This window comes from Callospermophilus lateralis, chromosome 5, assembly GCF_048772815.1.
Source record: "Callospermophilus lateralis isolate mCalLat2 chromosome 5, mCalLat2.hap1, whole genome shotgun sequence".
In the NCBI taxonomy this organism is placed as follows: Eukaryota; Metazoa; Chordata; class Mammalia; order Rodentia; family Sciuridae; genus Callospermophilus; species Callospermophilus lateralis.
In genome coordinates this window covers 39,566,052-39,589,126 of record NC_135309.1, presented here as the reverse complement: position 1 = coordinate 39,589,126, position 23,075 = coordinate 39,566,052, and the positions used below count along the sequence as shown (strand labels likewise).

Below are 23,075 nucleotides of genomic sequence, written 5' to 3'. Positions count from 1 at the left end.
GACATAATATCTTTATTTTATTTTTATGTGGTGTTGAGGATCGAATCCAGCACCCTGCGCATGCCAGCCGAGCGCGCTACCGCTTGAGCCACATCCCCAATCCTTATGTTCCTTTTAAAAAATATTTATTTATTTATTTTAGTTATGTAGTTGGACACAATACCTTTATTTTATTTATTTATTTTTATGTGGTGCTGAAGATCGAACCCAGCACCTCGTGCGTGCTAGGCAAGTTGTCTACCGCTGAGCCACAACCCCAGCCCCTTATGTTCTTTTTCTTTTGTTTAGTTGTGTGGGGACTCACTGTGGTTGTTCTCAAGGGCTATGCTTGTTCTAGGTCTTTGCAGTGGCAGCCTATGGCAGGGAGAAATGTACTAACTCAGGAAGCTTCAAGAAACTGGGGCTGAATATCTAAAAGATCTTTGATGTTTTTTTTCTTTTTGTTCTTTGCTGTTTCTTTTTTGTTCTTTTTTTCTTTGGGGATTGAACTCAGTGGTGCTCTACTGCTGAGCTAGGCCTGTAAGATTTTTGAACCAGATGCCTATGCTGTATGCCATACATTAGCTTTTGTACTTAGTGACATTCTCCAACATTTTGAAGACTTGGAGCTTACTGAGAAAGTTAGTTCTATTCAGACTCATTTTTCTCTGGAGATTGATAGACCGTGTCTCTCAAATTCTAGATCAAAGTTTTCTGATTTTTTTTTTTTTTTTAAGAAAATATTAGCCAGGGATGGTGGTACATACCTGCAATCCCAGTGAATCAGGAGGATCAGAAGTTTTGCACAACTTGGCAAAACTCTGTCTCAAAATAAGAAGGATTGGGGATGTAGCTCAGTGGCAAATTGTTCCTGGATTCAACCCTAGTACTGCTTTAAAAAAAAAAAAAGATTGATTATATGACCAGGCATAGTACACTCCTGCAAATCCCAGTGATTTAGGAGTCTGAGCAGAAAGGTCTCAAGTTCAAGGCCAGAGTCCACAATTTAGCAAGACTCTGGCGCACATTTTAAAAAGGACTGGGGATGTAGCCAGTGGTAAAGTGGCCCCAAGATCAATCCCTCTTATCACAAAGAAAATACTGTAGGTAGCTCATTTTGATAATTAAGATAAGTATAATTCAAGAATCAGGTAGCTTTCATGATGTTACCAGTTTGTGCAGCTGCCTGTACTCTGTATAATAACTGATATATGGAAATTCAAAGTGGGGATAGGTGACTGGAGGAAACCCAAGTATAGGCAGCAGATACTGAATGGGAGTTCTGAAGCCATCACTTACTCATTCATTTGTATATTCTGAAATTGCTGATGCAGTAAGTGATAAAACAAAGATTGCAAGAATCTCACAGATTGTAGGAAGAGATTCTTATACAAAGGTATTTATACAACTATGACAAATACAGAACAGAAATGTTTGGACTATTACCTTTTTCTTAAGAAGGTCTTAATCAGCCTGCTAGGATCAGGGAAAGCCTCCTAGAATAGCTTACTACTGAGATAATGATACTAGCCAAGTGAATAAAACTATGACAAATACAGAACAGAAATGTTTGGACTATTACCTTTTTCTTAAGAAGGTCTTAATCAGCTTGCTGGGATCAGGGAAAGCATCCTAGAATAGCTCACTACTGAGATAATGATATTAGCCAAGTGAAACTGAGGTTAAGGGCATTTCAGGATATGGATACGTGAAAATATAAAAAGAATATGCCTCTCAGCATACATGTGCATGTGTATATGCGTACATATAATTTTTAAGGTTTTTTTGCATCCCTTCAGCATTCCTTTGTGCAAGCACAAATGCAAATGTAAATTCCACATCTCATTTTTAGTGTAAAATTAGTATATTTATGTACTTTTATACTCTTTTTTCACTTAACATTATTTTAGATTAATTTCAATGATACTTTTTGATTATCATTCTGACAGGCAGTGCTTTAGTAGATTATTTGTATCTTTCCTATATGGGTCAAAGGGAGTGTACATTTGTAATTTTGACATGTTATATTTGGCTGGTTTTTGTATAAAATGAAATTCAGAATTTAGTTCTTGTCATTATGATGATCATGTTAGTTTATAAATTAAGATGATTTGTCCATTTTTTCTTTTTTAAAATCCCTCAATCTAATATGTTTATTACATGTAATTATATGTATCCATAGGAATTATACCCCTTTGTGTTGTTATATTTTAAATAAGGTATGTTTTTTCCTCTTCAGTACTGGGGGTTAAATCTATTTTTCTTAAACATCCTAGGCAAACACTTTACCACTTAACTATATCCCTAGCCTTTTTGTTTTGATATAGGGTCTCCTAAATTGCCCAGTCTGCCTTTGAACTTGGGATCCTCTTACCTGTTCCTTCCTAAATGCTAGGACTACATCCAGGAACTCCACCATACCTTACCGTTACACTCATTTACTTTGAACATAATATTTTCTTTTGTCTTTATCCTAATACTCTTAGTCTGTTTTCTGTTGCTGTAACAAAATATCTCAGAACTATATAAATTTATAAAGAAAGGGTTTTTTGACTTATAGTTCTCTAGGCTGAGTAGTCCAAGAATGTGGTACGGGCATCTGCTTGGCTTCTGGTCATGGCCTTCCTGCTGCATTGTATCATGACATAGGCCTTCATACATATGAAGCCTTCAGTCCTATTATGGAAGCCCCACCCTAATGATTATAATCCTAATTACTTCCCAAAGACCCCACCTTCAAATAGCATCAGTATATAGATTTGAGGATTAAGTTTTCAACCTTTAAAATTTGGGGACACAGGGGCTGGGGATGTGGCTCAAGCAGTAGCGCGCTTGCCTGGCATGCGTGCGGCCCGGGTTTGATCCTCAGCACCACATACAAACAAAGATGTTGTGTCCAACGAAAACTAAGAAAAATAAACATTAAAATTCTCTCTCCCTCTCTCTCTGTCTCTCTCTCTCTCTTAAAAAAAAAAAATTAAAAAAAAAATTTGGGGACACAGAAAGCTTAGCACTTAAATTTACTGTTTCAATTCTCAAGTTCTAGGATTATTTTTAGTTCTAAACTTTCCTTAACTTAAATCAGATGTGTTCAATTTGAACAATCTGTACCCTTGTATTGAAGTTAGAACAGTTCCTTCTCACCTTAGTTCCTTTAGGATCGAAACTTCCATTTATTAACTAATATGCTTTGGTGCATTCATTAAGTGTGTTTCTTTCTTCATTGACTTTACTGTTTTTAATTTAAGCATTATTCTGGTATTTACTCTGTCAGATGTTCTCTCCAGTGCCCTGTGTGTAATTTAATCTGGTCTCTTTTTTCCTCTTAATCTAATTTGCAAATCTCATGACACAAGTCTTCCTTTCATGAGGTTGCAGTTTCCATTGCTTGTAGCAATTGTGACTTAGGAGAAGTTCAAATTATCATCTTTCCCAGTTATAGTTCATTCTCCATTTTTTGCAAGTAATTATGTTATATAAAATTACTGTGAATACTGAATGAGTGAAAAATGAACCATTACTCCCAGTGGAAATATGGGATTTAAGTTCCTGTGAGTCAGTGGTCATATTAATTGATCAATACTATACTTGTTTTGTTTCTTTTATGTTTACAGGCCCCTTTTTGATAGATAGTAGTAGATTTATTAGTATTAAACTTAGCAGCCAATAGCAGTGTCATTCATCTGAACAAAGTTTATTTAACACCTGTATTTTCTCAGTAAGTTACATCACAACCCTCTTGTGCTTTTGAACCTTAACAGTTCACCACTTTGCTTGGGGGTATTTTAAATAGCAAAATTACCAACAAAAAAAATATAAAATGCAAAAAAAAAAAGCATTTATTACACTACAGAAAGGACACTTGTTTGAAGTACAAGACTTGAAACGAGGAACTGTCAACTGGTTAAACCTCATCTGGGAACATGTGCATTGGACAACAGTTTTGTTTTGTTTTGTTTTGTTTTTAATCTCTGAATGACTGATTTGGAAGTTACAAATACGTTTGAAGGAGTAGTATGGTTTTCAAGTATAGAATTGGCACATAACGACGATCAGCTATGATTCTTCTGTTTCTTCCAAAATGTCACTGCTTTAGATGTCTAGATATTTTTTCTTTTTTTCTAAATCTATAAATGTATATATTGGTTACTGTGATTTCTTGGTAGGCACACTAATTAAACCTTTTAGGGTTTGCTAATCACCTTCTGATTTCAGGAAACACTAATTAGATTCTTTTTGTCTCTTTGGTGTTTAACATTAAAGGATTCTGGAAACTTTAGAATGAAATCACTAATTAATATAGGGCTCTTAATGTAGGCTAGGATAATCTCAGTTTTTCTCAAGTCTCTAAACTGGTTAAAAGTGAATGCAGGGCTGAGGTTATGGCTCAGTGGTAGAGCACTCACCTAGCATGTGCGAGGCGCTGGGTTCAATCCTCAGCACCACATAAAAATAAATAAATAAAGGTATAAGAAATTATATATAAAAAAAAAGTGAATGCAAATTTTGGGGAGCTTAGGAATATAGTCGTGCGCCTTTTAAGGACATTTTGGACAACATATATGATGAAGGCTCCATAAGATTGTATTGCCTAGTGATATCATAGCCTTCTTAGTTTGTATAAGTATAATCTATGATGTTTATACGAAGACAAAACCACGTAACAATGAATTTCTCAAAACATTCCCATTTTTAAGCAACACATGGCTGTATGTACACTTTTATGGGGAAAAAAATCAATGGATAGCATCAGATTATAAAAAGACTTTTGCTTATTGTCTTTCCCAGGAAATTAGAAAACTTAATTTCTTAGTTCTGTCAGTAGAGATTTATCTTTCTCTAATATGTTACATTCTTTTACTTTTGTACCTTGATCTTTTAAGTTATGATATCATTTTACTGGAGTACTATGTTTTAAAATTTTATTTTGCTTCTCTTATTGTGAGTATCTTTCACATTGATACACATAACTGTGTCATTCTAAAAGATAATGGCTACAGAATATTGTATAAATGTTTCATAAATAGGTCTTATTACTGATCATTTATATAATTTCTAATTTTCCCCTCTACCAGCAGCATATATGTGAACATACTTGAGCAAGTATTTTCGTAAGGTAAATCACAATGTAACAGTCATTTACATGTTATTAGGTATTACAAGTAATCTAGAGATAATTTAAATTAGAAGGGAGGATGTTCCTACGTTATATGCAAATATTGTGCTGTTTTATATAAGGGACTCAAGATATCCACGGATTTTGGTATCTGCACGAGTCTGAAAACAGTTCTCCAAGAACACTGAAGGATGACATATTATTTGTATAGGTAGAAATGGGTTTTTTTTGTGGTTCTTCTGTTACTAAATATTGAATGCCTTCTATTACATTACAGTGCTAGGGATTGAACCCATGGCCTCACACATGCAGGGCAAATATTCTGTCACGGAGTTCCAACCCACCCTTTCTTTTACTTAAGTTGCTTACCAGTTATTACTTGTTGTTTATCTTCTAGTTGCTGCCTTATTTATTTTCTTTTATCCTTCATTATAGAGCTCACATAAAAAATCATGAGGACAGAGACATTGTTACCATTCTGTCCCAACACCAGTATGGTAAATACTGAAAAGTTAATTGAATTAATGAATGTTATCTTCTTGGCTCCCACATATGTTGATATGTCTATCATATAGAAGTTTTAAATTTTAATGATTTCAAACTGATAATTATTTTCATTTTGGATCATGGGATTTGAGTTACACTTAGAAATATTCTCTTCCGTTAGTTATCTGTTTTGGTATTTAGACTTATTTCAGATTTTTCCCCCAGAGTATGTTAGGGATCTGAGTCCTCCCTTGTTTCTTTCTTCTACCCCATGTATAATTTACTTATTTACACATGAAATCTGACTTTTTTTTTTGTTTGTTCGCCACCCCCTACCCCCCCCCCAATCTTTCTAGTTCCTTTCTGGTTATCTTCTAGCTTTTTTTTTTTTTTAGTTTTGCTTTTTATTTATTTATTTTTTAAATTTACATGTATGATTTTACTTCAACATTCAAGGTAATCCTCTCCATAAACCCAGTCCATAACTCAGAATTCAACCTAACACTACCCATATCCATGAGCCTTTTACAAAGAAATTATAATTATCACTTTGAATACCCAGGTATATTTTTACACATATATTCCTATATATGTTTATATACATTCATACACACACACACACACACACACACACACACATACACATACCCTCTCTTGGTAACCAAAATACTACATGTAAATTTTCATACGTTTTTAGTTACATATTTATAACCTATATCTAAATCAAATTGTAAACATCCATCTCAACACAAAACTAACTATATACAATTCCAGATACATATAAATAAATATTTTAACGTACATTTTACATATATATTCATATTGTATTTATATATTGATATAAACGTTCAAACCCTAATTCTAACCTTAACACTTTGTCACAACATAGTCCTGTCCCTACAACTGCAGTTCAACAGAAACATCTACACATATAGACCAGATCATTTTACATGAATATACCTATATATTTGGGGATATAAATTTTTAAATTCAAACATAAAATCATTTCCATAGGCAAACCCCAAATTTAACACATAACATAAAAATACTGTGTAACTTTAAAATATCCATAGGTAAAATTATGTATATTTATAAACTTTCATATGTAATTTTAATTCTGTATTCATATTTATATGCATACATATTGGTATATGTATTCCAGTGGTAAACCTCACCATCAGCCTAGTCCCTAACTCAAAACTAAACCTAACCTACCCATAACTATCAGTCTTCTATATAAAAATTATAATTATTACTTTGAATACCCATATGTATTTTTACATATATATTCCTTTATGTTTATGAAATGTATATGTATGTACCTTAATGCTAAACAAAAATTCTACCTATAAATTTTCATATATAATCAGTTACATATTCATAAAATACATCTAAACAACAATGTAAACATCCATCTCCCTATACATTTAAATATTTTCATTTATATATTTATACTGTATTCATATATTTGGATAATAAAATTCAAAACCTAAACTAATGTTATCTTTCTACACTTACTCTCATACCTACCAGTATACCTCACAGAAAACTTTATACATATAAACCATAAAGTTTACATGACTGTACCTATATATCTTCTGCCTTTTTTGTGGAGATGTCATTTTGTCATTCTGGCAAATAGAATTGCCCTTTGTAGGGAAACAATATACAAATTTATAGGTTTTTAAAATGAGCCTCCATAAACCCATAGAAGTTGTGTTTCTGTGTAGAGCCTTTGTTTCCTTCTGAAGTTATACTCTTGCCCTCTCTTTAAGTGTAAAGGACTAATGCATATCAAACATGGTAGGTACTCAGTAAATCATTTGCTAAATTATTAAATGCTTTACTCATATAAAATACTAGTTTACCTCCAATTATATGAACTGAAAATAAAGTGAATAAAGTTTGTTTTATAAATAGTCTATGCTGTGGTTTCCACTGTAATTATAAGGTATTGGGAGGAAATATATTTTTGTGTCAAGGCAGATTCTACTATATAGCTTTACTGAGATATTGCAGATACTGAGACTTGCAGAAATCAACATACATGTAAATGAATAATGTGAAATATTTTGATCTATGCATACACTGGTGAAACCATCACCACAAACAAGAATGAACATCATTACTGAAAGTTTGGGGTCCTTCTCACTTCTCCCCCATTTTGTTCAATCTCCTTCCCCATTCCTATGCTACCATTTTGTTTTCTAAGTAGATTTGTTTGCATTTTGTAGAATTTTAACATAAATGACATCGTACACTATGGACTGACTTATTTTTTAGTCTGCTCTTATTCTATATACTTACTTTGAAGTCATCTATATTGTTGGTTTCCAGTAGTTCATTCTATTTTTTCTTTTTTGGGGGGCGGTTCTGGGGGGTTACTGGGGATTGAACTCAGGGCTACTCAACCACTGAGCCACATCCCCAGCCCTAACTTTTTGTATTTGAGAAGGAACTCACTGAATTGCTTAGCACCTCGCTTTTGCTGAGGCTGACTTTGAACTCAAGATCCTCCTGCCTCAGCCTTCTGAGCTGCTGGGATTATAGGCATGTGCCACCATGTCTTGGCAGTAGTTCATTCTTTTTCTTGCTGAGTAATGTTATAGTGTATGGATATGCCAGCATTTGGTTATCCATTCACCTGTTAAATGCATTTGGGTTATTCACTGTATTTGATTATCACCAATGAAACTACTGTAAAGAATCTTTGGACACATGTTTTATTTCTTGGGTAAATATCTAAGAATGGAGTTGGCCATATGGTAAGTATATGGTTAACTTTTTAAAACACACTGAAACTTTGTTCTATACCCTCATCAATTTCTGGCATGGTGAGTCTTAAATTTGGCTACTCCTTTGGGTATATAGCACTATCTTATTGTGATTTTAATTTGAATCTCCCTAATGACCTGTGATGTTGAACATTTTTTTGTGTCTTTGAAGAAGTATCGATTCAAATTTGTCTTATTTTGGAAGTTGTTGTTTTTCTCATACTAAATTTTGAGAGTTCTTTATTGTTTTAGTCCTTTTTACATTGTTTAATAACACAGAATGGGTAATTTTCTTTAAAAAAAAAAAGAAAATTATGTGGCTTATGGTTCTAGAGGCCAGATTAAAGGGCTGTACCTGGTAAGGACTTTGTCCCTCTACTTAACATGGTGGAACACATCACCTAGTAAAAGGGAATGTGCTCCTGAGAGAGGAAAAAAGGGGTCCATGCTCCCTTTTATAAATCCACTCCTGTGTTCAGAACATAAATCTACTATGACCTAATACCTTCCATTAGGCCCCTCATCTCAACATTATTGCCTCAGGGATTAAATTTATAAGATGAACTTTGGGGGACACATCCAGACCGTTCGTATTTATCATATTAAATCCTGAAATAATGTAGTAATAGCCCTCCAGTTTTATTCTTTTTTTAAAGTTGTTTTGGTATTTCTGAGTTCTTTTCATTTCCATATGGTTGTGTGTGTACTTTGCTAGGTTTGAACTCAAGGCCATCCTCATGCCAGATGTGCATTTTACTACTGAACTGTACCCCTAGGCCCTCCGTATGACTTTTACAGTCAGTTTATCAATTTCAAAATAGCTGGTATTTTGATTGGGATTGTGTTGACATTGTAAATCATTTGTGAAAATCTAATGCCTTAGCAGTATTGAGTTTTCCAATCTATGATTGCTATACATTTCTTCACTTACAAAGGACTTGAATTTTTCTTAGTATTGTTTGTGGTTTTCAGTGTGCAGGCCAGATTTATCACTGTTTTGTATGGAATTTTTTTTTAAAAGATATATTGTTTTTAGTTGTAGTTGAACACAATATTTTTATTTTATTTACTTATTTTTATGTGGTGCTGAGGATCGAACCCATGTGCTAGGTAAGTGCTACCACTGAGCCAGAACCCCAGCCCACTATTTTGTAATTTTGATGCTGTCATAGATGATATCATTTGAAATTTCAATTTCTTGATCATTACTAATATTCAAAATACAACACATTTTTTCATATTGATCTTCTACATGCAACCTTGCAAAACTCACTTATTGGTGGCTTTTTTTTTATATCTACCATAGAATTTTTACATAAATAATTACATGATTAGCAGATACAGTTTTACTTCAGCCTTCTAAGTTGTTTATTTTTCTTGCCTTATTAAACTTGCAGGAACCTCCAGCATAATGTCGAATGGGAGTGGAGAGAGTGAACATTCTTGCTTTGGTTTTGAGTTTAAGGGGGAACCATTAATTCCTTTACCACTGAGCTTTTTATAAATGTTCTTTATCATGCTAAGGAAGTTCTGTTCTTAATTTAGTGAGTTTTGTTTTTTTTAAATCAAGTGTGGATTTTGCATTTTGTGAAATGCTTTTTAAACTGCAGCCATCAGATGATCATAAAATTTTCTTTTAGCCTTGTAAAAATTATGAATTTACACTGATTTTGGAATACTCAACAAACCTGGAATTAATGGTGTAAACCTTACTTATTCATTTTTTTTTTAATTGTTGAATTTGATTTGCCATTATTTCATCCTTAAATGTTTGGTAGTATTCACCAGTGACTCTATCTGGTTCTAAAGTTTTCTTTGTGGAAAGCGTAAGTATAAATTAAATTTCTGTAGTACACAGTGGTCTGTTAAAGCTGTTTTTTTCTGAATGTGCTCTGATACTGTCTTTGCATTGTCCGTTCCATTAGTTTGTTGAATTGATTGGCATAATGTTGTTCAAAATATTCCTTCGTTATCTTTTTTTATAGATTTTTTTAGTTATGAATGTATGCAATATCTTTATTTATTTTTATGTGGTGCTGAGGATCGAACCTAGAGTCTCACATGTGTGAAGCATTCATTCTGCCACTGAGCCACAACCCCAGCCCCTCCTTCATTATCTTTTTATAATTTATTAGGGAATGAATTATCTACAGTAAATTTCACATTTTATATTGTGTGTATTTCTATGTGTTTTGACAAACATCCACAGTTTAGCTACCACTAAAATCAGGATACAGAATAGTTTTGTTACCTACCCAAAATCCCAGTGACTAGTCAACTCTCATAGTCTTTGAGTAGCCACTGATAACTTTTTCTGTTACTGATTTTTTGTTTTTGCAAGTACATCAAATACTCTCATCCCTCAGTATGGCAGTAGTTTCTCTTAGGGATTCTAAAATCTGCATATGCTCAAGTTTCATATATAAAAAGGCATAATATTTGCATATATCCTATAGACATAACTTTCTGTATACTTTAAACCATCTCTAGTTATTTTTAATATCTAATACTATGTAAATGTTATGTAATAACTGTTATACTTTGTTGTTTTAGAATAATGACCAATAAAAAGGTTGTACATGTTCAGTACACATGCAGTTTTTTACCAGATATTTTCAATCTACTGTTGGTTGAATTTATGGATCCCAAACCACAGCTACAGAGAACCAACTGTATATAGAATGTTGCTTTTTGTATTTCATAAAGGTTGTGTGAATGAGATTTCATCGTGCAGTAGAATTCCAGTATCTGTGTACATCTTATCCTAGGTGAAGAACATTCCATTTGGGGAAATTTTGAATAAAGCCCCTGTAAACATTTTATGATCCATATCTTTTTAATACATGTAGAATTTGTAGTGATGTTTACATTTCTTTCCAGATAGTAGTAATTTGTGTCTTTTCTTTTTTTCCTGATCATTCTGACAAGAGGTTTATGACTTTTTCTATTTCTCAAAGAACCAACTTTTGGTTCATTGCTTTAGTCTGTTTTTTCCTTGTTAACATTTCCTTGACCTTTGCTCTTAGATTTCACTCCCTTTATTTGCTTGCTTTTGATTTCTTATTTTCTAGTTATTAAAGTAAAGCCAAAGATATTTATTGACTTGAAACTTTATTTCTTTACTAATATGGGGATTAGTACTACAAACTTTCTTTTTTTAAAGATATTTATTTTTTAGTTGTAGTTGGACACAATACCTCTATTTTTATTTATTTATTTATTTTTATGTGGTGTTGAGGATCGAGCCCAGGGCCCCCCATGTGTGAGGTAAGCACTCTACCGCTGAGCCACAATCCCAGCCCCTATAAACTTTCTTTTAAGCATTACTTTAGCTTCATTCCACAAAGGTTGATATGTTAAGTTTTCATTTTCATTCAGTATAAGATGCTTTCTAACTATCCTCTTGATTGCTTCTGACTAGAAGCCATTGAGTTGATATTCAATGGAATTGATACTTGGGATTTTTTTTAATAACTATTGATTTCTAACTTAATTCCAATATAATTTTATCAGAAAGCATCCTTTTATTTTAAACCTTTTTAATTTATTGAGATTTGTTTTATGACCTAGTACAGAATTTGTCTTGATAAATATTTCTTTTGCACTTGAATGTGAACTCTGCTGTTACTGTGTAGAATATTCTATAAATACTAATTTGGTCAGGTTTGTTGATAGTATTGTTCACATCATCTATATTCTTTCACATTTATTTCTTGTAAATTTAGGGAAAGGTTCTGAAATCTCTTTTGGATTTGTCTCCTCTGAAGTTCTGTCAGGTTTTGCTCAAGAATTTTGTCATTTGTTGCATAAACATCTACCATTGACATAACCACACCAGCTTTGTTTTTATTAGTCTTAGCATTAATATTTTTATTATATTTTTCATTGCCTTTTTCTCAGCATATGTAAGGTGGACTTGCTTTTTAAAGATGCAAATCAGCTATTCTTTTCAGGGTATTTAAGACATTTAATTTTAAATCGACTGTCTTTATGACTTTTTTTAATTCATCCCAGTTATTCTTCTCTATTCCCCCGCCTCCGCCTTCTTTTGAAATAATTACAGGTTTTTAAGTGTCTAACCCATCACAGAATACCTTTTAGTAATACTATCTCAATCCTACCAAATGTGAGTACTTTAACAGCAATACACTTTTATATTTCCCCCACCCATCTTTTATTCTTTTATTGTTAATTCTGCTTTAAATTATCAATTGTCTTTTAAAGATATTTAATATATTTTCAAAGTATGTTATATTTATCTATATATTCATTGCAGGTTGAACATCCCTAATCTGAAAATTAAAATGCTCTGAAGTCCAAAACTTTCTGAGTGCCCACATTGAAAAAGTTTTATACCTTCAGATTTAGAATGCTTAGCTGCTAAAGTCCATATGCAAATATTTTAAAATCAAAAACCTATGAAATCTGAAATGCTTCTGGTTCTAAGCATTTGGGATAAGGTACTGAACCTTTATTCTTTCATTCTCCATTCCTGTGTGTTAATGCAGATTTTCATTTGATATTGTATTTCTGGTTCCTAGAGAATTTTCTTTTATTTCTTATTGTGTTATTGCTAGCAGTGAACTCTTTCAGCTTTTCTATATCTGAGAAAGTAGTGAGCTTTTAAAAGATATTTGTGCTGGATTGCTGGGATATTTTTTCTTTACAAAATAAATAAATAAATAAACCTTATTAATGCAGGAATATACTTAGATGAAATGGTCAGATCATAAGAACTGTAATGTAATCAGCCCATACTAGTTGGAATGGACTTGATTGGATGATAACTGTAGGGGAGGGGTAAGTCATTGGGAATGTGTCTTGGCAGGATGTCTCTGCCCTATACCCCACCCCACCTTCCTGACTCCTCCATGAGCTGAGCAGCTTTTCTCCTCTGGGCCCTTCCTCTATGATGTGCTGTATTATTACCTTAGGCTCAGAGCAATGGAGTTGGCCTTTGACCCTCTGAAACTATGAGCCCCAAATAAACTTTTTCTCTTCTAAGTTGTTGTTGTCGGGTTTTTTGGTCACACAGCACAAAAGCTGGCTAAAATACTTATCTTCTCTTGTTTGATTTGTAGCTAGAATTCTCTTGACATTTTATCTTGATTCTTCTGTATGAAATGGACTTTTATTTTTTCCTTTCTGGCTGCTTTTTGGATTTTCTCTTTATGCTTTCTTATTTTATGGGATTTTCAATCATCTCCCCCCCTCCCTTTGGGAATTGACCCTAGGGCTTCATACATGCTGAGCAAGTGCTTCACAATTTAGTTACACCTCAGCCCCCCTTTTATGGAATTTTCATATGTTTGGGTTCATTGAGCTTTTTGTATCTGTGGGTTTATAGTTTTCATCAGATATGGAAAGTTTTCTGCCTACCTGAATCTTTTAACAGCTTGAAATACAATTCACCCAATTAAAGTGCACTTTCAGTGACTTTTAATTTTTACAGAGTTGTATAACATTTACCGCAATCAGTTGATAATATTTTCATCAGCCCCAAAAGGAACCTTCCTTGTGCTGTTAGCAGACATTCATTCCCCTTAACATCCTACAACTCAGCAACCATTAATCTGCTGTCTTGGTGGTTTTTTGACTATCCTGGACATTTTGTAGTAGATGGTATATAATACCTGTTATTTTATGACTACCTTCTTTGATTTATAAATGTTTTTGAGGTTTATCCATGTTGTAGTATGTATTAGTACTTCATATAATGTTGTTATGTGGAAGTGCCATATTTGTTTATCCATTCACCAACTGTTGGACATTTGGATTGTTTCCAGTTTGGGCTCTTAAAACAATGTTTCCATGAACTTTTATGTGGATGTGTGTTTTCATTTCTCTTGTGTATATACATAAGAGTGAATTGCTAGCCCATATGCTAAGTCTGTATTTGACTTTTTAAGGAACTGCCATACTATTTTCCAAAGTGTCTGCATCACTTTTTTTTTTTTAATTTCCACTGCAGCATTACAAGGGTTCTAGTTTCTCTGCTCATTGCCCATACTTGTCATCTGTTTTTTTTATTATGTACATTCCAGTGGATTTGAAGTAGTATATCATTGTGGTTTTGGTTGCATTTCCCTTGTGGCTAATGACATTGAGCATCTTTTCATGTGCTTTTTAGTCATTTGTGTAACTTCTTTGGAGAAATTCAGATTTTTTTTGATCATTTTTAAATTGAATTGTCTTTTTTTTTTTTTAGTTATAAAAATTTTATTTTAAATATATATTCTAGATGTAAGTATCTTATCAGATTTATGGCTTGCAAATATTGTTTCCCACTCTGTGGATTCTCTTTCCCCTTTGATATCCTTTGAAGCACAAAAGATTTTTAATTTTGATGAATGTGATTTTATCTAATTTTTCTTTTATTGCTTGTGCTGTTAGTGTCACATCTAACCATTAGACAATGGTCTAATCCAAGGCCACAGAAGTTATGTGTGTTTTCTTCCAAGAGTTTTTTGAGTTTTGTATGAGGTAAGGCCCATCTTCATTCTTTTACATGTGAATTTTTTTTTTGTCCTTGCCTTTATTTAACTAATTTTCTTCACTGTCTATGTGCTATTAATCTCATTCTGACTGTTTTCATTTTAGATCTTGGATGCAACTTTAGAAATTCGTTTTATGTGTGTTGGCTGCCTGTCATTTCTGTTTCTACTTAACATAATTGGCTAGCTTTTTGACATATGGAGTATAACTGTTTCATATCTACAAATGTTATTATTATCTTTTGACTGGTTTATTAGGTTGATTTTTTTTTCTTCATTATGGATTTTATTTTCCTGTTTGTTTATCTGCTTGGTGTTTTTTTTTTTTAATGAAGCGCTAGATATGAATTTTTATTGGATGATACATATTTTTGTGTTCCTATTACTAGTCTTGGGGTGCAGTTAAATTACTTAAAAACATTTTGATTTTTCAGAGGCTTAATCCTAAACTTTCCTATGTGAGACCAGAGCAGCCATTAGTGTAATGCTAATTTTGTACCACTAATGAGGCCCAGTGAATAAGAGATTTCTCCCTTTGACCATTGGGAACACAGTCTAGCCTGGTTCTATGTGAACCTGATTGTTGCCTCACAATCCTTTTGAGTGTTTTTTCCTCTCTGGCTCTGGCAGTTTCTCTCATTCATGTGATAATCAGTGCTTGAAGGGAGCCTTCTTGAAAACTTGTGGGAGGGGGCTTCTTCACATCAACAGACTTTTGTTCATTTCTCTCTAGTACACTGCCTTCTTGAATTCCAAGTCACCTTGGTTTCCCTGGACCTTTTCTCCAGAACTGGGGAGATCACTGTGCTCTAGCTGGAATCCCCCTCCCTGCTCTGCTTCTTCCTGTTATAATAAAGAAGTTAACTGAGACTACTATAGGGCCTACCTTTGAGGGATAACTCTGCTACACCAGTAGGTTTCTAATGTAAATTTTGTGGGTGGGATGGTATATGTGGTTGTTGTCCCTGTTATTCCACCTTGATTAGAAATCTCAAAGTTGCTTTTTAAGGCATCAGAGGATTAGTCAGTTCTCAAAAGCTCTATTTCTGTCACATCTGTTTGTTTCATTCACATTAGAATTTGAACCATTAAGGAGATTATAGAGAAAGTTATCAAGTTGTACAAACTGTTGACCTCTTAATCAAGAAATGCCAAAGTACGGATTTAATATTGCATTAAAAGATGTTGTCATTCTGTTTTTAGTTAAATTCTATGTCTACTAGATTCTGTAGTTAAACTTAGTATCTGAAGTATTTCTGGACAAGTATATTTGTTTTTACATAGTACAAATTTTGTTTACTTAAAGGATTCTTGAAGTAATCTTTGCTTGGACACTCTGATTTTAAACTCATCTAGACTGAGAAGATTTTGTTTTCCTTTTTGTTTTGAGGCAAATTATTCTCTGAAGTACAGATAAGAACAGCTTCTGAGATACTAGAAATTGATTTTCCATAAATCTTAATCAATCATGATCAGATGTTGAATTTATCATAAGTTATTCATATATTTCACTCATCTGAGATCATTTTAAAGACAAATTCTTGCCCATTGTATTTTAAAAACATACAGTCTAGCTGGATGTGATGGCGCATGCCTGTAATCCTAGCAGTTTGTGAGAGGTCAAGGCATGAGGAATGGCAAGTTCAAAGCCAGCCTCAGCAGTTCAGCAAGGCCCTAAGTACTTTGAATCAAAAAAACAAACAAACAAACAAATTAAAAAGGGCTGGGCATGTGGCTCAGTGGCTCAGCACCCCAAGTTCAATTCCTGGTACCAAAAAAGATAAAATAATAATAAATAAATAAATATATTGATACAATGCTTTTAAAGTTTTTGTTTTCATCTGCTAAGTAGAGAGCTTATAACTTAATGATAACAGTGAATTGTTCTAGAATAGATAAGAACAATTTCTTATTGTTAACCCCTTTCCACAATTTCTTGGATAATAATTTAAGTTGGTCAAAATATGTATTTAATCCACAGATTAAATTATAAAGACTACTATATAATCCATGACATTTTTTTTCTCTTACAGGAAAAGTAAGAAGCTTAAGCTCATCATTGTGGTCACTAACTCACTTGACAGCTTTGCATCTGAGTGACAATTCCCTGTCCCGCATTCCTTCAGACATTGCCAAGCTTCACAATCTGGTGTATCTGGACCTGTCCTCTAATAAAATCCGTAGTTTACCCGCAGAACTCGGAAACATGGTATCACTCAGGTATGCAGATGAATTTTAGTACACATTAACTATATACCTCCTAAAACAAAATATAGCATTTGTTTTGTTAGGAAACAAGATTGTCCATTTGATGGTGTTGCAATAAAAGTAAACATTAACTGTATTCTTTATTAATTAAAGTTTTTTGAGAAAATACTGGCTAATATTAGTTCAGTAGATCCATTGCTTGAAAATTTTTTATTGCTGTTTTGAGTAATGTGCTTTATATTTTAACCAAAAAAATTATTATTATTATTATTATTATTTTTTTTTTTACAAAGTGAGGTTAGTAACCATAAGGCACTTGTATTTTCTCATATCATCCTTAACACTGGGTCCAGGTAACATTGACAGACCTTTTTTGCCACCCCATGGCTTTTATGTAAAGTCTGGACATGAAAGAAGCTAGAATTAGTCAGTTTGAAGTCCTTACAGTATGGTAGATAGGATTTGGAGTCAGAATTCAGGTTTGAATCTTGACTTTGCCATTTACAGGCACGCGTCTTAAACTGAGATAAGGTTTATCTGAGATAATGAGTGAAAAGCTACTAATACCCTGCCTACACCATATTTTAACATATGGTAATTGCTATTTTTCATTATCTTTTTAAAATAAGGTATATCAGATCTACCCAAGTTAAATATAAAGCCACATTCCAACTATTGTGTTAATTCCTATGTACCTCCCCTTTTTCCCTGGCTTTTTTACTGTTTTCTAGTAAAGAGAAATGAGGACTTTGTGGAAGTTTATTTGCCTCTAAATTGCTCTTAGTCCAGATAAAAATGTCAAGGATTATATAGTAGTCTCTATAATTTAATCTGTGGATTAAATACATGTTTTGATCAATAAATTATTATCCAAGAAATTGTTCTATTCTAGAACATTTCACTGCTGGCATTTTTCTAGGCTTAATTATTGAATTTTGTGGTGTAACACATTAACGTACAGGAACTCTTTTCCCATGTAATGTATTTGGAAATAAACAGGAATCAATTGTTCAGAACTAGTTTTTCTTGTTGAATTTATGGCTTCACAGACCTCTGGTTTACCAGTGTGTAACCAAGGTTCATTTAAATTTCAGCAAGGATTGTAAAAGTAGTTCTCTTCACACTTAAAATGTGACAAATAAAACTCAATATAGGAAATCATCAGTATCTCAGTATTGGGTCTCTGGTTGTTTTCTTCCCTTTTAAAGATTCCTATGATATTTATATTGTGGTTTTCTATGCAAAACAAATCATTAAACTAGTCATTAGCTGCTTTTATTTCTAAAGTGAAACTTCAGTAAATTTAGAAAACTAATAACCATAAACTTGTTATTCTCATTTGAATTGGCACTCCATGATTATTTTAGTTCTCTTGTAACAATACACATGTTAGGCTTAATCATTTTCACTGTCTTAAACTTGCTTGGTAGACCACACATGTGCTAGACTATTCACTATAGTCTGTGGACTTGGGTAAGTTTGTAAGCTGTGCGTTTCCAGTCTGCAATGAGATAAATACTGATCTGCCCTTTTTTCCTTAATTTTTCTGGTAATTCATTGTTTTCTGTATTTTACAAATTTGGTTCGTGGTAATTTTTTTTTTTTTAAACCTCATATGGCTGGAGAAGCCCAATGCTAGATATTTAGAATATAATATAAAACTTTTGTTGTTCTTAGATACTTAGTTTCCTAGAAATTACATTGTTAATCTTAACTGTTAAAGGTAAAATATGTCTTCTGACTTCCTGGAATTTTTACATCAACAGGGAGCTCCATTTAAATAACAACCTGTTACGAGTTCTACCTTTTGAGCTGGGAAAACTGTTTCAGTTGCAGACTTTAGGCCTAAAAGGTATGACTTCCATATTTGTGCTTCTTTTAGTTTTATGTATGTCTTGGAATCTAAAGAAGCCATAAGAGGGGCTAGGGTTGTAGCTCAGTGGTAGAGCGCTTGCTGTGAGGCACTGGGTTCTATCCTAAGCACTGTATATAAATAAATAAATAAATAAAGGTATTGTGTCCATTTACAATTATAAAAAAAAAAGAAGCCAAAAGAGAATCCTTTTACAGCGGAATTTTTTATTTCCTCCAAGCCTCCTTTTTCTCAAATACCATTAGTTTCTTAGGTGCATCCCAATGGCTTTCTCATTCATCTGTTTAGCTATAGATTGTCTGCTAGTTTTGTGTTCATTTTTGCTCCTAGCCCAAACTAGTTTGCTCTTCTAGCCTCTTTTTAAATCAACTCTGTCCTGTTGATACATGTATAAGTTCATACTTTAAAAAAGTATTTCATGGTGTCATAAACACCTTTTTAAAGTTGTGTTCATATCTCAAAAACTGGAGACTCTGATAAAGCACTACAGAAAAATTTTGACCATTGGGACCTACTAATGCAGGTGAGAATCTGAGGGTATTTTTTAAAATTTCATTTATAAGGACTTGATTAATATATTAGAAACTGGGGCATAATTGATCTAGCAAGAACTATTATGAATTTTTTTTTAAGCCAGCAAGATTAAAAATCAAATTTTAACAATATGTCAAAAACTTAATTTTTTTTTTTTTGTAACCACATTAAGTGATTCTTCACCAGTTTTGGGTAGGTGTGGACAACCTACCCTACAACTGCTTCCCCAAACAAAGGTCACTAATAAACTCTGAAGTGAAAATATGCTAATAAAATATTTACAGCATATATGAAATCATATTCATTAAACATCAACTTGTAAATGGTTCTTTGGGAAATAAGTTTTGTGTGTGGGCTGGACTGACTGAGGCTTCTTAAAATTAAAGTGAAATATAAGCTGAAGGTACCTTTTTCTGTTATATCTTCCAGCCTAACTTTTTCTTTACATTCTGTTTTTAAAATTGAAGCGCAGAAAAGTGTAGTACAGTGCATTAGTATTCTGAATATCAGAATTAACTATTAATATATTGTTAACTTTTGTGCTGATTATTATTACTTTTGTTTTTGATATTAGGAATTGAACCCAGGAGTGCTTAACCACTGAGTCACATCCCCAATCCTTTTTCTTTCTTATTCAGAGACAGGGTCTTGCTTAGTTGCTTAAAGCCTCACTAGTTGCTGAACCTGGTCTCTAATCCTTCTGCCTCAGCCTCCCAAGTCGCTAGGATTACAGGTGTGCACCACCATGCCCAGCTTATGCTAATTTTTTAATGCTAAAGAAATAGAACATTAGAGAATGTTGAAGCCTTCTCTGTTCCTCTTCAAGTCTTTTGTATGTCCTTCCAGTTCAGGAGTTTATAACCTCACAGCATCCGACTTAAAAACTGTCCTATATATTCATTAAGAATTTGCAAACTTTATTTTAAAGGTCTGGTTATCAGTCATCAATTAATGTGTATGAAACTCCTGAAATTAAACTATGGGAAGGACAGTGCACTCTTTTATAGCAGCTTTGTTCTTGATAATCTCTTGCTCTTTCATTCCAAAAAAGATCCTTTACTATTTCATGTTTTACACGTATGCTTTTGTTTCTTCCTTGGAAATAACAGTGTTATCTGGACTTTTTTTTTTTTTTAATTTTAGACATCCTTTTGAACTGTGTTATATAAGTCTGCCTGAATATTAGTTATCTTTTCACAGATTCTGTGCCAGCTACATTCTTAAAGTAGTTATGTCATCCTTACTCTCTCTAAAACTTTATTATTGATTCACAGGTCTCCTATTATTTGGAAGAGATTAAATGTTGTATCATAGCACAGAGTGATGTCTATTTGCTATATTATACATTCTTCCAGAGCCAAAGTATTTCTGCTTCATGAATCAATTTATACCATTGTTTTTAAATTTGATCATGTAGAGTTAGCATGTTTCACTTTTTTAACTCCCTCTCGTTTTTCCATATTCTTCAAAATTGTGCAACAGTAAAACACAGGACTGTAAAAAAAAAAAAAACACACAGAACTGTTACCTTAGGTGCTCATTCACTTTTTGTTTTAATCTAAGCTTTTTATTTTAATTATAGATTTACATGCACTTGTAAGAAGTAATGCAGAATAATCCTTGTACCCTTTACATGTTTCCTCCTAATAGTACCTTTTAAAATTATAGTGCAGTATCACAAGCAGAAGAAAATTTCGTGAAATGAGAGGTACAAAGGAACAAATAATTTACATATGAATCTAAAAATTGTTGAACTCAAAGGCCAGAGTGGTGGTTACAAGAGGCCAGGCAACTGAGGAGGGTGGTGTTCAGATAGACAGGTGATCTACTGAATAGCATGGGATCATAACTAATAATGTATTTCAAAATAGCTAAAACAATGCATTTTCATTCAATCTCGGATCTTGGCACCAAAAAAAAGCGTTTTCAATTTTCTTTCCATATAGAAATAAGTATTTGAGATGGTAGATGTTAATTAGCCTGATTTGATCATCCCACAACATAAATATGTATTGAAACATTGCATTGTACCTCATACTTATATAATTAAAATATAGAACATTTTCATCATCAAGAGATCCCTCATGTTTCTCTTTTATAGCCATGCTCACTTTCTTTTCATCCCAACTCCTTCATTTCCAACAACCAGTGATATGATCTCCACTTCAGTAATTTTGCTTCAAGAATGTTACATAAATGGAATCCCACTGTATGAAATGAACTTTCAAGTTGGCTTGTTTTTATTCAAGTTATTGCTTTAGATATTCATCAGGTTTTTGTCTGTTAGTAGTTTGTTCTTTTATATTGGTTTGTAGTATTTCATCATGTGAATGTTTCATGGTTTAACTGATCTATTGAAACTGTTCAGACCATACTATTTTACATTTCCTACCAGTAACATATAGGCAATTCAGTTTCTCAGCATCCTCATCAGCATTTGATATTTTCATTATTCTTATTTTAGTCATTCTGATTATTTATGTCATCATATCTTGTGGGTTTAATTTGCATTTCTATGGTGGCTAAAGATAGTGAACATCATCTGGGCACACCTGTAATCCCAGCAACTCAGGTGGCTGAGGCAGGAAGATCACAAGTCCCCATTTCAAAATAAAATATAAAAAAAGACCCAATGGCAGAGCTCCAGTACTTCTCCATCCCAGTGCACATAGACATAGATAGTAAACATCTTTGCGTGCGCTTGTCATCTGTAGTTTTTCCTCTATGAAATATTTCTTCCTGTGTTTGCTAATGTTTTAATTGGATTTTTTTTTTAACTGTTTTCTAGATACATGTCATTTCTTGAATAAGTGGTTCATACATATTTTGTCTCGTGTAGCTTGTCTTTTGGTGTCAGGAAAATATTAGCTTCGTGTAATGAATGAGAAAGTGTTCCATTATCCTCTGTTTTCTGGATTAGATTCTGTGGAATCCACGTTAACTCATATAAATATTTTATAAAATTTCTCCATGAAAACATCTGGGGGCTGGGGATATGGCTCAAGCAGTAGCGCTCTCGCCTGGCTTGCGTGCGGCCCGGGTTCGATCCTCAGCACCACATACAAACAAAGATGTTGTGTCCGCTGGAAACTAAAAAATAAATATTAAAATTTAAAAAAAAAAACATCTGGGACTGAAGAACTCTTCTTTAATAGCTTTTAAAATAAATTAATTTTCTTAGTAACTGTAGGTCTATTCAGTTTACCTGTTTCATGATGGGTAAGTTTTTTTTTTTTTTTTAAGAAACTTATATCAACATTTTTTATTGGTTCTTTTAACTTATACGTAAGAGTAGACTCCATTTTGTTCTAATTATTAAACATGGAATATATCTTGTTCTAGTTCAGTCCCCAGTACCTTTTTTTCTTCCCATTCCCTACTTCCTTCCCGCAATTAATCTCTCTGACATTTATTCATAGATATTTCTACTATCTTTCCTTTTCCCATCTGCCCTCCCTTCCCTTCATTCTCCTTTATCTACTCCACTGAACTTCTGTTCTCCTCCCCCACTGATTGGGAGTTAGCTTCCACATATCTGAGAAAACATTCAACTTTTGGTTTGGGAGGATTGGCTTATTTTACTTTACATGATAGTTTCTAGGTCCACCCAT

General features: G+C 33.1%; 1 protein-coding gene across 2 annotated transcripts in view; it reads left to right on the top strand.

Annotated features, from left to right (window-relative positions):
- Window positions 1-23,075, top strand: part of Cnot6 (CCR4-NOT transcription complex subunit 6) — a 73,177-nt gene that overhangs the window by 36,527 nt on the left and 13,575 nt on the right. For both annotated transcript variants that reach the window (XM_076856531.1, XM_076856530.2), the window contains exons 3-4: window positions 16,883-17,069; window positions 18,824-18,909. In XM_076856531.1, coding sequence (XP_076712646.1) covers window positions 16,883-17,069; window positions 18,824-18,909 — 273 coding nt within the window. The remainder of the gene's footprint in view (window positions 1-16,882; window positions 17,070-18,823; window positions 18,910-23,075) is intronic.